At 42.7% G+C, this 16,822-nt stretch overlaps 2 protein-coding genes across 12 annotated transcripts in view; both read right to left on the bottom strand.

Annotated features, from left to right (window-relative positions):
* Positions 1–5,312: 5,312 nt before the first annotated feature.
* On the bottom strand, positions 5,313–8,338 carry MLNR (motilin receptor). Its single transcript, XM_013948302.2, has 2 exons — positions 7,582–8,338; positions 5,313–5,715 (listed from the first exon to the last, which is right to left on the bottom strand). Exons 1-2 carry the CDS (start codon positions 8,336–8,338, stop codon positions 5,402–5,404), a joined length of 1,071 nt encoding a protein of 356 aa, XP_013803756.2. The 3' UTR covers positions 5,313–5,401.
* A 263-nt stretch (positions 8,339–8,601) lies between these two features.
* Positions 8,602–16,822, bottom strand: part of FNDC3A (fibronectin type III domain containing 3A) — a 129,249-nt gene continuing 121,028 nt past the window's right edge. For 10 of the 11 annotated variants that reach the window (XM_067292000.1, XM_067292008.1, XM_067291989.1 and 7 more), the window contains 4 exons: positions 16,199–16,408; positions 14,651–14,817; positions 13,903–14,030; positions 8,602–11,072 (listed from right to left, as the gene is read on the bottom strand). In XM_067292000.1, coding sequence (XP_067148101.1) covers positions 10,758–11,072; positions 13,903–14,030; positions 14,651–14,817; positions 16,199–16,408 — 820 coding nt within the window. In that variant the 3' untranslated portion in view covers positions 8,602–10,757. Of the gene's footprint in view, positions 11,073–13,902; positions 14,031–14,650; positions 14,818–16,198; positions 16,409–16,822 lie in introns of those variants that run through there. The other variant, XM_067292066.1, reaches the window with a different exon arrangement.

Raw genomic sequence — 16,822 nt, forward strand, 5'->3', positions numbered from 1 at the left:
CCTAGGCAAACACCTCAGAGGTATGATACCCCAGAGAATACCTCAAATACTTCACCCCATGCCGCAATCACAGCTCCCACACTACCCCCCCACCTGTCTCTCTGCCCTCCAGCATCACCCCATTTAACTTGGTCTGCTGCTGCATCTCATGGATAAGCCACATTTTTCGATAATAGCCAAAGTTCAGGCTCTTTGGGACTGTAGCTGAAAATGTCATTTCTTGGGTTTACTGCCCTGGAAACACTGGAAGCTCTTGTGAAACTTGTAGCTCAGCCTTACTCAGGATGTTTGCCTGTGAATTATAGTGACCATAAATGACACGTCTGAGGGGGGTTTGCAGTGCTGGATGAGTGGGTTTAAGCTGTGAGTGCAGGAGGAGTTAGCAGGGTTGCTAACAAGAGGTCAGCCCTGCCAGCACTGGCTTATTTCAAAGTTGGGAAAAGCCAGCTCCTGCAGAGGCCAACCTCTATCACAACTTCTTCTTAGTGGCTTTTCCCACTGGTAGCTTACTATAATGCAACACTAAAATGGGACCCACATATCTGTCATGTGAAATACTTCTCCAATGGTGTTTGCTTAGCTTAAGTTAACCGCGTGGACTTGACCAAGCTGGTGTATGGGTGCCACCTCACTCCTTCTGAGTAGTGGAGACATCGGTGGTAGAGACATCGGCACAGCAGGCCTCCTGGCTGGGTGACCTGCAGGCTCTGGACCCAAGGATGAGTGTGGCTGATTTTTGTTTTTGAAAAGGTAAAGGACCCTACTTCACCTGTGACATGCAGCGTCTCCTCAGCATATGGCTTTGCGCGGGGAGGGGAGTGTGGTACAGCGCTGGGACGCAGGGCGGCCCCACGCGGGCCAGGGCAGCTGAGGGGCTGCTCAGCTGGGGCTCGTGGCTCCAGGTCTAGTCTCACGCTCGAAGGAGGGGGAAAACCTTGGTGCTTCTCGCTTTGCAGAGTCCTCTAGATTCATCTAGGTGAGAAAGTTTGTGGAAATATAAGAAATCAGTTTTTAACTAGCTCCCTAAAACAGTGGAAATATACAGCTGTGGCTACTTGTTTTAACACAAAAGTGGCTTCTTTGGATGAAATTAAGCCTGTTCCTAAACCAAATAGAAGTTGCGGGCACCAGGGGCTCCAGGGCTTGTTCACATACAGGCTTAACTGATTTAATGCCAAGGTAACTTTCAGTCAGTTTAGTTAATTCAGAGCAATTTTTGGTCACACTTACACCACTTTACATCCGGCTTTTTTTCCACTTACTTTGTACAATCTTTGTTTTAATTGCAGGCATATTTTTAGTTTTTTTGTGCCCTGTGAGAACAACGCAGCACAGTATCAAATCTAATTTTAAGGGGACGGCTTTAGAGAGAAAAACATATGTCCCTGCACCTCTCCATTGTGTTAGGCCAGCTGCCAATCACCTGTGGAGACAGCATCATTTTAGTAGTATCAGGAGAAGGTAAAAGAGCAACTTTGAATTTTGAGGGTCTTTTTGTTCACCTAAAGACCAATTGCTGTGAGTGCACCAAACCTCTGTAGAAACCAATAAGCCCCCTTAGGCTGTGGTGCTCCTCTGGCTATTTCTCCCCTCCCTTTTTTTTCCTGTCCTAACAGATATATTAAAGAAAAAAATTACAAAAAAACCCTTTTTATTTTCAGACCCAGGCCAGTGCCAGCTGATGTCTTTGGTACAGACCTGCTTCCGAAGGATGCCGTGGTGAGAGCCTGCTGTATTGAGAGGGACGCTAACACATGGTGGGGAGAGACAGTGGTGTATGATGGGCAGTTATTTTAATGAATGGTAAAGGATTATAATTTAACAGCGCTGTTCAGGCCAGCACTGATCCCTCAAGTTAAATGGGCTGGATGTACTGCCGAAGGAGGCGACTGTGCCCGTACGCTGTCCTGACACCCAAATCCCCCCGACAGCGGGGAGAGGGGAGGAAGCTCCAGTATGATGGCCCAGCCCAGCAACAGTGCCGTTCCTGTGCGGCTCTGCCCTTCTCTGCTGCTGCATACCCCCAGCCCTTCCACCACATCATGCTTTTCGCTGTGAGGATCCAGCGAATTTGCTGCTGCCTAGCCTGTTTCTGGCAATTACTTTTAGGAATGGCATCGTTTGGTATCTGACACTTAAAAGCTTTAATTCCTTGCAGAAGGTGCCCTTGGAACAGATCTCCTTTGCCTGATTCACACAACTTCCAAAGAGACATGAGAAAGGAAAATAGGATTTGTTTGTCTTTTTGTAATAAAACAAAGTAAATGCAGAAATTTCACAAACACCATTTGTTTCCAATCCAGAAAGAAAGAACCTCAGTTAACACTGAGTAAACTATATGTAAACTAAGAGCTTGACTGAGACGTACGGAAGTCAGTGGTGGGCCTCCAGGCAGCCTCAGCAGGCATGGGTGAGGCCCGGAGCGAGCATTACTCACCTTATGGTGACGGTCTCTGAGCTGGAGCAGTGGCTCCTGCTGCCCTGAGGCCCGTGGGACCTGGGAAGCAGCCCCTGCCCACTTCCCAGACTGGCAGGAGCCTTAGGCTACGGTAATTTGGGGACAACCACACGTGGGAGAGCTTGCCTTCCAAACCATTATGAAAAACTCGCCTATGTGTTTAAGGATGAATGGTTTTATACCCTTTGCAAAGTTCAGGCAGTTAATTTTGTTTTAATGCCTTTGTAAGTACAACTATGCTCTTTGCCAAGTCTCCAGGCTCATTCGTGAGCTGTGTAAAATCACTGATTTTCCTTCTTGTCCATTACAACATAACTTAGTGTTCTTTTAAGATGGAGGACCCTGACATGCTTTCTTTTTACCATCATTTGTGCACTTCTACCACATTCCCCCATTTTGTACCTCTTTTTTAAATTATCATCATCATCATCTCTCTCTTTCTCCATAGGAAAGTTGTTCTGCCCCTCTAATCCATTTTCCCTATGTCTTAGTCTGCACCAAAACTTCTTCTGAAATACTTCTTTTAAAGATACCATGGCCACAACTGGACACACAGTTCCCAGCGATAAATAGCACAGTGTTATATTTTTAACTTTATTTCCAGCTTTGCTCCTTATACAACCAAATGGAGACTGTCATAGACAGTGATGTCAGGCTTGGTATTTCCGAAAAAAAAATCACCAAACTCCATTTATTTCCTAAATATTTGTTTTCATGGGGGACCGCACATTAATTAAAGGGCATTACAAGCTCACAAATGTGGTTTGATGCATGTGTTATTCTACTACGCTTGCAAAAGGGATATTTATAACTGGGATACAAATGACTTTCCTGGCAAACCAGACCATTTTCATGCTGCATGGAGTCCACGTCAGGAAGCAGAAGCCTTTCGCTGTGGCATCTGAGACTGAGCAGGAGCAGTGCAACATCTCAGACAAGCCCAAAGCTGCTCGCAGAAGCACAGCAACCTCCATGGCGCTTGCGAGCAGCAGTTCCTGGGCAGCGGGGCTGGGGCCCAGCTCCATGGGGCCTTGACACAGCAGCGCCAAACACCAAAAGCACTTTGACAGCAGAGAGCTGCCAGTGCTCTCTGCCCTAAGGAGCGTGCCCCATGAAAACGGGGCAGCTGCACCAGCCCGGCTCCCTTTTAACTTCAGCATCTCACAGGTGCGTTTCCCTTCCTCCTCCTGCTCATGCCCCATGCCTGCGGCACCGAGGCACTATTGCTTAGGTGGAAATCTCTGTCAGGGAAGTGTTTAACCCCCCCAGTGCAATTTTAGTAGCTAGAGATAAAGGAAAAGCTGTTACCAGCAGACTACCAGCACGCAGAAGAGGCTGTGTGACCACATACCAATGTGACAAAGTTTGCTGTTAAAAATAACTTGCCCAAACAAACACAAAATGCCACCAGTTCTTTTATTTTAATGTAACATTTTAATAAAAAAAAAGTCATCGGCAAAAGCAAACCAAAACAAACCCAAAACATACAGACAACTGCTCTCCCCTAGTATGAAGCTGATGGGCAGGGAGTTACAGCTTTTTCTGTCTTTTCATTTTCACTTTAGTGACTCAGAGCTATGGACTATTAAACAAAGAGTTTGGTCAAATCTTTAAGACCCGGAGAAGACTTGGGTTCAACTCTGCCATCTTGAGATCTCTAAACTGGATTTTGAATTCTGCCCTAGCACGTCAGCTAACATCACTGCAGTCAGTTCTGTATAGACTACACACAAATGTTACTTTGTCTGAATCACAATAATGTTAATTAACAAAGGTTAAAGGATAACCAAAGGCAAGTGCAGGTATACCACCAATGTTACTGATATAAATGCAGTCTAGCTTCATTAACTTTGTTCCATATTTATATCGCTATAGCCAGGAACCTAATAGGTAAGATGCACAGGTAAAATGCTGTGGCTCTCTGGAGGAAATGATACTATAACTTCTTAGAGCTCTTCCTAACAACAAGTGCTCCTTCCTAAATGGTATAGTTGAAGTTTGTATTTAAAAGCTTTGGAGCACAATTAGCAAGTTGTCTTATGATGTGCAATGCAGCATTATGTAGCAGTAAGTCCCAGGAGCAGTCCGGTAGGTTAGGTGATGGGTCTCATTTGTGGCTAACTTGGTTAACTCTGCATATTATTTGCACGTGCAATACATAATGTAAAACACCAGTGGAGATACATCACTAATGTTAACCAAATACTACAGATCTCTCACGATGGAATGATCAGGAATATCTAAAGTGCTACAGCTATAGTGGGTCGGTTACTAGTATTTAACAGACCCTGTCTGATTGCATGGGTCAGACTGAAAGGGTTAAGCCTACAGAGAGGTGCGCAGAGGAGGCGCTTTCCTAGTGAAGAGCTAGTGAAGCTGTCCGGGAAACTCCCAGCCATGATTGCAAGACTAGGTGCTAAAATATATGCCCCCTTCTTCCAAGGATGTTCAAAGGGAAAGGCCATTTTTTTTGCATCCAGCTCCTTGCAAGATTAGGACCTCATATTTTGTAAAATGTTGTTTATAAGAAAACTATTTTAAAATGGCAAAGCCTTTCCAGGAGTTTTTTTCATTACTGACCTCAAGCAGAACCTCTCCCTCGAACTCCATCCCCCTTTGCAGTCCTTGACATTATGACTGTTAGAAAATACTAGAAATTGTAGAGAACACAAATGCTTTGAACAACATGTAATAAGCTGAAACCACAGTTCTAGGGGTAATTTACTCCGTCCTTTCCTGCGGTGTTACCTTTCATGAGTTATACATCATGCTCACTATTTTACAGTCCCTACTCACTACATTAACAAAAATACAAGTATTTCAAAACACAGAGAGTTATAAAACACCACAAGCACTGACAAACATCCACCCTTTTCTGACCCAACTGGAAAATGAAGTGCCTGCCACTGCAGGGAATACCTTGGTGGTGCCTGGGACGCAAGCTCAGAAGGTGGTCGTGTACTCGTTCCTCGTACTTGCACTCGCCTCCGTGTAGCCACCAGCGTCTTTCGTAACAGTGAAAGCCCTTTCTGCTGATCGCTGCGGCAGCAGCAGCTTGTAGGCTGCCGCCCTGTACTTCTTCGAAATGAGGTTGTAGAGGATGGGGTTGATGGATGCACTCAGGTAGAAAAGCTGCAGAGCAAATATGTTAAAGTATTGGGAGAACAGCATCATCCTGGTATCCTGAGTGTTCACAAATATGATCCTGCCAATGTGGAAAGGCAACCAGCAAACCACAAAGGCCAGCACCACCACCACTGCAAGACAAAACAATACGTGTGACAGTCAAGCAGCGAGTTAACTTTTCCTCCATCCAGTAATCTAAATTTCATGCAGCTGATTCTGCAGGTCCTTCTAATTGCTACAAATGATGTATAGAAATAACAGCATCAAACTGGTGGGAAGCCATGGAAATGGGAATAGCTTCAAGTCCAGTTATTAGTTAGGTCAAAAGAAGATAACAGGGAAAATCTTCAGCTAAACTACAAGAGCTAAGTTAGCTGGGAAAAATGTAAACTAATAAGATCTATATAATAAGATCAGTCGCAACAAAAATTCCGCTCTGCAACATCTGTAATTTCATGTATGTGATAGGAAAACAGAAATGAAAAGCAAAATAAGAAGAGGTGCTTTTGTGGAAGCACAGAGCAGGTCTGTTCCTCACACAGAGCTGTTCTTCATTACGTGCCTGTTACTGAAAACGACTCTCGCCTAAGAGCTGTTACTTTACAAGTGGGAACCTCAGTCCTCCAAGCTCTCACTGAATTTGCACTATTGCAGTGTGGTGGTTGCTGGTGTAAAGACCTACTGCTTAGTGAGGCTATATATTTTTTTCCCACTGAAATGGAGTCTCTTACGTGTGTCCCCAGACAACTGCTGTTGGCAACACATACTTGACCAGGTAGATATTTCTAGCCTGAGTCAGTACAACTGTTCTTATAGTCTTGTGTGGCATTTTAGCACAGTACCGTTAAAAGGTATACTAAGTACAAATATTCTTGCAATGGCAACAATAACAGGAGCAGATGAGGAACAATTAAATTAGGGACGATTATGGGGTAATATATTTCTCAGCAATGGTTCCTATGAAATAAATTATTGTATCCATATTTTTAATTATTTATCCATACAAGTGTGTAAACAAAACAAATAATCATTTAGTGAGGATCCTTCATGTTTCCTGGAGTTTAGAAAAAAGTCAGATAGCTGAAGCAAGTTAATGCCTGAAATTTATCACACGCGCAGTGCCACTGGCTCCTTTGAGGTAAGCAAGTATCAGTCCGATCCGATGTAATCTGAAGAAATCCTGGACATGTGTGTTTCTGTTGGAAAACCTTGTACTCGCTCCAATTTCAACACCTTCCTCAAGGAAGGTAGCAAAAATGAAATCTCTGTTTTTTTTTAATTATTTCTTTCCTTTGTGCTACTCCTACTTTATTCCTAGGCAGCTGATTACATCCCCAGTAAAAGAGCTCTCATGTGTAGCAAACAATCAAAACCTTCACTAAAGGGTAAAAAAGATACCAGGGCATTTTATTTCATGCTTATTAATGGATTTAATTCTTTTTTTCAGATTAGTCACTATATGCAAACTTTAAAGTCACTTGAATTCGCTAACTTTCAAGAGCTTAACACGAGTTTAATGAGTTTATAAATAGGAAAATGAACTAGAAAGTGACAGTGTTCTACGTGAGTGAGAAGCATTCTGATGTGTGTGATTTGTTAGCAAACAGCTCTTAAAGGCGAAGCTTCGCAGCCTGCAATCGCCGCTGCTGGGGCAATCAGTGGATTGCTTCTAGGAGGTCTACAGGAGACAGCTAGGACAAATCAAAGTTACTTTCCATTTTCTATAAAGAGCCTGCCTGCTGCAGGGTGCCTGGGGACTGCTGATCTAACCATGCTTTTATGAAGCTACAGAGGACTAAGAGCCGCCTTGCTTTCAGTCCTGCCGGCTGAAATTAAAGAAAAACCTCATTTACGCAGAAGACAGTGAAGCTGCTCAATGCGTGTGGCTGCCCCTGCTCAAGCCTCAGCCACAGCAGAGCGCCACTGCTGCCACTGCCTGTGAGACCTCTATCCACCCTCTACATCTACCTCCATGCGGAGGCACCTGGGGCACTCACCCAAGATCCTGAGGGTCTGCCGGTGGTCCTTCTCCCGGAGGGCGGCGGCAGGGCCCCGCAGGGGCCCCCTGCTCCGCCACAGCTGCCGGCCGATGCAGCCGTAAAGGACGTGGAGGCAGGCGACGGGCAGGACGAAGTAGGTGGTGGTGACCCAGAACATGGTGGCCAGCAGCCCCGACTCCACAGCCTGCGCGGTGGGCTTACACTCCCGGCTGAAGTCGGTCTGGTTGTCCGCCTGCTCCACACCGACGAGGAAGAAGAAGGGTGCGGCGGAGAGGAAGGCAAACACCCAGAGGGCGCCGATGATGGCCTTGACCCGGCGCTTGGTGACCACCACCTTGGCCTTGAGGGGGAAGCAGATGGCAAGGTAGCGCTCCACGGTGAGGGCGGTGATGTGCAGGATGGTGCAATAGGTGCAGCCCTCGCCGAGGTAGTGCGAGAGGCGGCACAGCAGCTGCCCGAAGATCCAGGGCCGCGATCGCCACAGGCGGTACAGGTCCAAGGGCAGCCCCAGCAGGATGAGCAGGTCCGACACGGCCATGCTGCCCAGGTAGAGGTTGGTGGTGGTCTTCATGTCGCGGTAGCCGTGGGTGACCAGCACCGTGAGGACGTTGCCGGCCACGCCGACCACAAAGAGCCCCAGGCACACGGCGGTGACAGGGATGAGCGCCCGCAGCGGCAGCGCCGAGCACAGCTGCTCGTCGCACAGCGCCCACGGCCACGGCTCACCGGCGCTGCCGTTCCCACCGCCCCGCATGGCTGCGCCGCCGCCACCACCCTCCCCGCTATGCCGGGCCGCAGGCGCTGCTGCCCTCCCCTTCTCCACCTGCGCCTCCGCCTCCTCCGCCCTGCGCCCTTCCCTTCCCTTCCCTTCTTCCCTTCCCTTTCTTCAGCGATGCCGTGGGAAGGCGAAGCGGCGCTTTCCCGGGCAGGCGCGCAGCTCCAGCGCCTCCCGCCCCCCGCGCGGTGCTCGCCAACCCCCCGCAGCCCCCGGCCCCTGCACACCATTAACAACCAGCAGAAAAAGAATGATACTTTTATTTTCCACAGATTTTAAAGATACTTTGCTACATAAGTTTTATGTATTTTTTTTTGTTTTTTTTTTTCTATGAGACTATACATTTTCATCTTCGTGAAGTCCAACGTTTTACAATTGCAAAGTGATATGTTTGGTAGTGTATCTATAACGTTTTAAAAAGTTTAGAGTTTTTTTTTGTTGGTTTTTTTTTGGAATGTACAGTATATGAGGTAAAATTAAGATTACATTAAAAACTGTCTTCAATGCAGTAATACGCACTGAGGCTCAAATGGCAAGTACACTATTAAATGACTATCAAAAATAGGAGTTCATTTGAATTTTACTATGAAAAACATAAGTCACTGCAGATTAACTGTAGTAACAAATCTTACCGTTTTAGACATTCAACCATAAGAAGTCTCTGGGCTATTACACGCAACTGCATTTGTACTGCCAAACATGGCACTTTTAAGAAGGTTCTAGAAAATACCTGTTCTCACGGTAGTCTGTGGGAAGGTATCTCAGCCTATACATAAAATGACAAATTTGAAATAAAATGTAAACATACAGTACATTTTAAAGACAGATCGTTCTTGCCACTTGGAGGCCAAGTTCTTCGCTGTTTCTTTTTTAAAACAAAACTCAGCAACATTATTCTACAGCACAGATCATTGGACGTATAAACAATTACAATACATGCCCGCTCGAATATAAGAAATTCTTCAGAGATCTTCAAAGCACAAGACAGAGGTTCCTTTTTTATTATTATTAAGACCAACAGAAGTGTTTAATACCATTAAAAATGCTAAACTCAACACAACTAGAAGTCATTAATGATCCACTATCTCATAACTCAAATAAATTAAAATAGCTAATTACAAAGTGTATAACAAAGAACATGAGTGTGATGAGACAAGAATTTTTTTAAAGAGAGTTTCACTACAAGCTTTGTGTCACTGGCAGTCATTGACATCTAGCGAGATGTTCAATGGGATGCTTGAGAAAATTCAGTCTGGTCATTCCAGAACTCACAAATGCAAGCTCACAAAACAGTGATGAGTTATGCAATTGCAAAGTGCTCTAATGCAACATTAACTACATGCAATCAACAATTTGGTACAGTATCCAAAGAGACATTACATTAAACATTAGGATCTCAAGAAAAAGCAGCTTTAAGTTTTCTGGTGCAAATTACTACACTTCGTCTTCTGATTTGGTGCCCCAAAGGAGGAGGGGAAAAAAAAAAAGGAAAAAAAGGCAGTGCTTGATTCTGGTGGATATGGCAAGTGAATGTTGGGGGTAACAGCAAAAATTCGATAATGAATTTTATCTCAGGAAAATCTATAACTAGCCAAACTCAGAGGGCACAGATATCTGTATAAACTGCATCCAATCAAAGGTCAGCTTCAGAAATGAGTCTTTTTAATTTAAACAATAAATCTAAAAAGTTCTCTCACACTCTCCCTTCTATATTCATAAGAAGTTAAAGAGGCATTTTTATGAGTAAACATCAAATCCTGGGGGCAAGATAAACCACTTGTGCCATCTCCTTGTAGTCTTTCAAAAACATCTACTTGCAGTGAAGAACTCCACATTTATCAGATAAGAAGCTTCTTTCGGGCATACTCTTCCATCCAGTTTATTATTTGCTGCCTGAGAAAAGCCCCTTCTATTTTTCATCATAATCCTGCTTCCCAAATAATTAAGACAAATGAGGAGGTAGAAATACAGCGCTAAATTGCTTTCACAGCATCAGATTAATATTGTATACAGCACAAATTTGTTAGTGTAAGTTTTAAATGCATTCTACACATTCTTCCCTGTTATGGAAGTAACCCTTGAAGGAGTGGGCCAGGAAACTGTTTTTACGCTTGTGTTTACTGGTCAAACCCTTTTAATTAAACACTGCTTGCCCCATAAAAGTTTGTACTGCAAGAAGGCATATTAAAGAAAAGATTGTATTTCTGTGGCTTGCATTCTAATAACATGTGCCAGCCTATACCTACCAGTAAGCATTTTAAAGTGGCTGAAAAGGTCTGCGACAGTCCCAATGCCGGTGCTAAATGCCTGTTTTCGTAAAAGCAAGAGAACAGAATTATTTTTCGATTATGAGAAAGTAAAATGTAATGGGCAGCATTCTAAAATAAATCTGTTTTCTTCACTTTATTACAAAGTACTGAATGATAACAGCAATCAGAATGGAAAAGATAGCAAAAAGTGCAAGGATGACAGCAGCACACACTTGGTCGCTCTGCGACCATTGTGTCCTTGTGGTTTGCACAGTGTCCTTGTTGGGGCTTGCCGGTGGTTCAGTCCTCTGAGAGATGAACAGTACTGGCGCACTGTAGGGGCCCACGAGGTCCTGATGACCTGCTGTCTCTTGGCACTGTCGAATGGCACATGCACGGAAACGGTATTCACAGTTCAGCTGGAGGCCTGTGTATCGGAATGACCAGTCGGGACCTTTATAAATCTGTCAGTGAAGAAAAAAAAGAATGTATTAAGTAAAAATGCCATACATACAAATGCATGCATCCATCTATCTATCAATCACTATGTTTTTGCTTATGGTGAAGGGTATTGTGAACAAGTGTGATTAATCAGAAAAATGGACAGACAGTTCTAACGCGCACACACATGCACACACTTTAAATGTCAGATAAAAAGTCTGTTTTTTTTGTGACACAGCACTACTCGTTCTTTTACGGCATGATGAGTACACAGCAAATAAACTCTCTCAAAAGCCCCAGTGTTAAGGCGTTTTTAGTGACCACTTAGAAGTTAAATAGTACATCTCAGGATTTTAGGTTAATTAACTCAGTATCAAACTACTTCATTCATTAATGTTGATCAATCCAACATTTGCTGTAGTTAAGACACTACATCTAAAAAAGTTTTGTAATTTCCCCCAACAAACATTGCATCAGAAAACAGCTGAGAAGTCCTTTTTGTGAATCTTCATTTCAGCAGCTACCAAGAGACAGGTAAGAGCACTTTTATTAGGGTGTTCTCCAAGGGTCTCTCAATTCGCTGGTAAACATGTGGACCCACCTCTCAAGTTCAGTTCACAACTCTTCAGCACAGAGTGCCTAATTCAGCGAAAACCAAATGCTGGTTTCTTAAAGGAATTTATTTGCGGTCATGTTATTTGTGGTCCTTTTAAAGCTAACGAAACCCCAGATGGGGACAATTTTCTGTTTGTAGATTTATCTGCAGGAACTAAGCTGTCACATGGGCAGCATGGTACTGTTTGACTTCTCTCTTCATACACCTTAATCGTTTTCCGTTCTGTTATCTGGATTTCTTTTATTTAATTGGCAGTAAGACACAGAACTATCAGGTCATCCAGAAGTTTTTTCCGATAATGTCAGACAGTATTTCACAAGTGCAAACTACCAACTGTTTAATCAAGCAAGCAGGAAATCTGTTTGGGTTTTGTTCTGTGAAGAGCTACTGCTGTGCCTGGCTGCTAAGGGGCTCGAAAAGTCCTTCTGACAGTTGGGCAGCTGAGCGTTACTAAAATCTACAACCTGCAGACTCCTGGAAAGAGATTTTCTTCGTCTTAGAGACTGTTCCCAAGCTGAGACAGGACAGTTCATTGGAAGTGCAGCTTCCTTAAAATTCTGCTGATTTGTATCGTACGTCCTACTCCAGCTACAGCTGTGCCAGCTGGCATTGGTTACTATCCTTAGCTGCTTGTCCCCGATGCCTTGCCAGAAGTTAACTCTCCCCTCAAATTTGCCTACTGGGGTATTACTATGATTGCTTCCTAAAGCATTTCAGTCAAAAAGAGCCTGGTTGACAAAGATAGCTCAACTGGATTAGTAGCCTATTTTGTCTGAAGCACATATGGAGCAATGACATGAGCAACTCAGTTGGCAGATCAGGGAGAACAGAGTTCAGTTTTGGCAGGGAAATGGTAGCAAAAAGCTTGGGGTGAATGCCCATGCTCTACCTTAAGGACACGGTTTATTTTTTGTCCACAAAGAAAGTTCTCGCCATCACGTCTAAGTATCTTTAAGGCTATTCCCATGGTGTCTACTTCTTGATTATTCCAATTTTAATTTTTGCAAACTAGCCTTCTCATTTTATTTTAATTTACTGTGATAAACTGTTTTGGAGATGCATAAGGAATCATGCACTTCATTCAAATTTGTTATCCAGGCTTAAAGCACAGCCTTTATTTTCTTGCCCAGCTCATCTGGCAATGCACGTTGCTAATCAAAGTTTGGTATCTAGAAGCAAGTACACTGACCACACCCTACTTACCTACTTAATGTTGCATTTACAATGTTAAAGTTACAATAAAGAGTATTTACACTGCAAGAAAACAAACCTTGGACTACCACTCATCTTGTACTGATAAATTTAACAGATGGACATAATATACATAGCGCTACACTAGAAATTATGATTTATGAAAATATTAAGGCCTATAATGTACCAAAGCAGAGACAACACTTACTTAATATTGGCCTATAATAAAATTATAATATCTCAGAATTAATTGTGCTTCCTTTCTGGAAGGAAACCTGCTTGCTTAATAGTGTGAAACAGAGTTTACAAGCCTAATTTCATGTCAATTATCAAGCAGTTTATAGGGAAGCTAAATTAGCACTGCACATCCTCTTTTAAATGTTGACTAATTTGTAATTTGGTATTTTTTAACTGCACCTTTAGATAACCAAACTTGAAGTAAAAACACTCTTTTCAGCTGTGCTACCTCAGTGGTTATAGCATACCCCACTACTGAGATGGTCCTCTGGTAGGAAACTAATGACTGAGCTATATTAAAAAGAGTTTTTGCACCTGAATTTCTATGTGGCTAAGGAGGGGGTCTCTCCTATCAGCAGGTCTCTGCATGAAAATGCTTTTCATATGCCGTAGATGCCACCAAACCTTTTAAAATATTGTTGACTGTCTTCAAACAGCTCTTAGTGCAGACAGAGCACTCTGTTCTTTTTCTCATAAACATTGATGCTGTATCACTCAGTGGATGTTTCCTTTTTTCAGTTCTTCCCATTAGTGGACAAGTGCCTCACCATTTAAGGTGTTAAGAAGTAAACACAGTATTTAGCAAACATCAGCATAACCCACAGTGACCTCAACTTACTGCAGTATTTGTATTACTTAAATCTCTTCCCTCTAGGGAAAATTGGTTTTAGAAGATACTACCTTAGACTGTTTAGTAACAAAAAGCGAGCATGGGTAATTAAGAACATATCAGGACACAATCATATTTAATCTGAATTAACTATCAAAAGTACTCAAAAGAAACATACAGCAACTTGAATACCTCATACCTGTTTGAATTCTGAGTCTTTTCCCACCATGACCTGAAGGCAGTAGATGACTGGATCACCTTTCATGGGCTGCAAAACCTCCCATGTGATTTCACAAGTGTGATCATTTAGTCTCTCTATCCTTGGTGCTGAAGGAAAACAAAACAAAACAAAACACAAAAGCAACAGCTAGCTCTGTTTTCTCTATTATTTAACACTATTTTCTAATGACTTGTAAAAACCTGTATTCTATGTGCTATTTTTGTCTCAAACACAGAAACAAAAGATTCAGATTTAAATGCATTCTTCCTATCAACCTTTTCTGGGACAACAATTAACAATATATAGGACTCTCTTGCTTTCACATAGTTTAGGTTTCCTCCAACAGAAAGTAAGAAAAATGTGATGGTTGCAAATGGGTAATATGCAAAAAAAAAAAAAAAAAAAAAAAAAAAAAAAAAAAAGCTGCTCTGCTTAAAACTAATCTAAACGTGCTGGTAAAGTTTCATCTCAAATTAACAGGCTGGTCATGCTCTCCTGGAAAGCAAAGATTCTAAGTACAAACCTTCTTATGCTAAAGAAGACATAAAACCCAAGTCTTACTTTTGGGGCAAACATTTTAGGCTTTAGGCTGTTGCATTAAAGGAGTGTTTCCCTACTATCCCTACACCTGCGCTCTGGAAAGGGCTTAGCACTCTAAATGCCTCACAGGAGTACAAGACCACCACCACCAGCCTCCCCCCACCCCCCAAAAAGGAGAAATCTTCACCTTTCAAGGCAGCTGGAACAGATTTGGGAGTAGTGAAAACATATTCTTGAGAAAGGGGACCTTCACCGGCTTCATTACATGCCTGAATACAAAATTTGTATGATGTTGACTCACTGAGCCTTTGTACTTTGTACGTATGACACGGTCCTCTGTATAAGGATACAAACCTGAATATGGAAAGAGTAGCTTGTATTAAACACAGAAAAGGGCTTCTGAAGTAGCCAGAATACTGTCTCATTTGAAATTCCCATCATCTCCCAAAATCTAATGAGAAACCCAGAAGTATTTATTTCGAAGTTAAACAATGTCTGACATTACCATAAAACAGTGAGCTCATTTTCCAGTGCTAGGTTTTTATTTCTCAGGACTTTGGAATAAAATCTCTTTTAAAGAAACAAGGAGTATTACAGACTGTCTCATGGCAGAGATGATCCTAAGCATTTTCTGAAACCCTTCTGCATGTAAGACAAGGGGAAAGGACAGCAGTTCTCTCTCAGTAAGCGGTAGCACATACTACTTTTTCTTGCCATCTGCTACCCCAGCATCGTTAGCTTTTCAAAATTAGGTAGGACTGGATTTTAGCTCCTTGCACCTTTGCAACTCTCCCCTACTACACCTAAGTTAGTCATGGATCCAACTGCTCTTGTAGGTTTTTGTCAGACATGGGTGTCTTGGCTGAAGCTCAGGTCTGCACAGCAGGCCTGAGTCACAGTTGCAGGGGACACCAAATCCCGTCTGACAGCTCTTGTAGATCATATTACAATTCTGGTCTTCGCTGCTCTCACCTGATTTTCGACTGTGGTAGCCTGAGGACACAGCACAAGTTTAACTCTTTGTACAGGGGTTCTGCCACCTACTTTCACTCATTTTTTAACAGATGGTACCTGAAAATGACCAAGTCTTTGGTAATGGCAACATATACCTTGCCAGTTAAGAGTTTCATTTCTTTTTCTCCTTGTATTAGAACAATTTCACTCAACAGACCTACTTTGTGTCACTGTGAAGCTAAAGCTACTCAGGGTTCAGATGTGGTAGGCATTGTATTAAATACTGTCTGTTTTGTTGTTTAGGCACAGGTGCTTGCTCCACCATCTCAGCTCATGTTCTGATTTAACATGAAAGGGGGGATCATTCTGGAACAATAATTTGTACTTTATTATAGTTTATTTTCCACTAGAAATAATTCCATGTAAAGACAACAGGCAGTGAAGAATTCACCCCTTCCCTCATGAAGCACATAAAATTCACAGGGACTCATTAGACTTAATATTGGCAAAATACCTAACAAAAGAACAGAAAGAGAAGAGTGTGCTGGTACAAAACACCTAACTAAATGTTTTATATTGAACTGTAAATAAAAAAATCTGTGAAGTTTTTAATCATGTATTTTTCCAACACAGAACACTAGAGCCATTCTGCCTTGCTAGAAGAGAAGATCTCCTACATTTGTTGTAACTTAAAGCATATGGGATTTTGCCCTTTGATACTATCTTTCAAACGTCAGACCACAGCGATACAGGGCAGATTTAAGCAATGCCAAAAGCCAACCTTCCATTCTTATCCTCCATTTGAAGGCGGTACTGAATGGAGTCAGTTAATGCTTTTGCAGTCCCCTCTCCCCACTTCAGCTTGAGAGTCTGAGAACTGTAGGCAGCACACTCCAGGCGAGGCGGATCCGGAGGCAGAGGCTTTGTTTTCAGTTTTACTGTGGGGCTGAAAGGACCTGCTCCAAGACTGTTTAGGGCTTGAATTCGTATTCTAATATTTAAAAAGAAAGAAAATCAATTAACTTGAAAGTTTAAAAACTAGCTGGCTACTTCCACCATTCACATTAAGGAGAGAATAGCAGTAACTGAATACATGGTACTTTCAATGATGAAGATATTTCTTAATAGTATGCTCTGAGAGACTGTCATGAATATGCAGGAGTGTCACTGTCCTTGCCACATTTTAAGCAGCTGAACTGGTTCAAAATAAAATATATTAGTGTATTTGCATCATTCACATCAGGACAACAATGCAAAAGCTCTATCAGCTACTTCAAGAGTAGTCCACTTTCCTGACCCTGCAGGCCTTGTACCAAAACTTTTGATGGTCAAGAACCATGGGATTTGTATTTCTCACCCTGGAGAGATGAGAGGAGGAAAGGGACAGGGAAAGAAAAGGAAAGAA

The sequence above is a fragment of the Apteryx mantelli genome, chromosome 1, assembly GCF_036417845.1.
Source record: "Apteryx mantelli isolate bAptMan1 chromosome 1, bAptMan1.hap1, whole genome shotgun sequence".
In the NCBI taxonomy this organism is placed as follows: Eukaryota; Metazoa; Chordata; class Aves; order Apterygiformes; family Apterygidae; genus Apteryx; species Apteryx mantelli.

Coding starts and splice junctions, on each gene's coding strand:
- MLNR (XM_013948302.2), bottom strand. CDS start 8,338: ATGCGGGGCGGTGGGAACGGCAGCGCCGGTGAGCCGTGGCCGTGGGCG. Junction 5,716..7,581: donor GCAGACCCTCAGGATCTTGG/GTGAGTGCCCCA, acceptor TTTGTCTTGCAG/TGGTGGTGGTGCTGGCCTTT.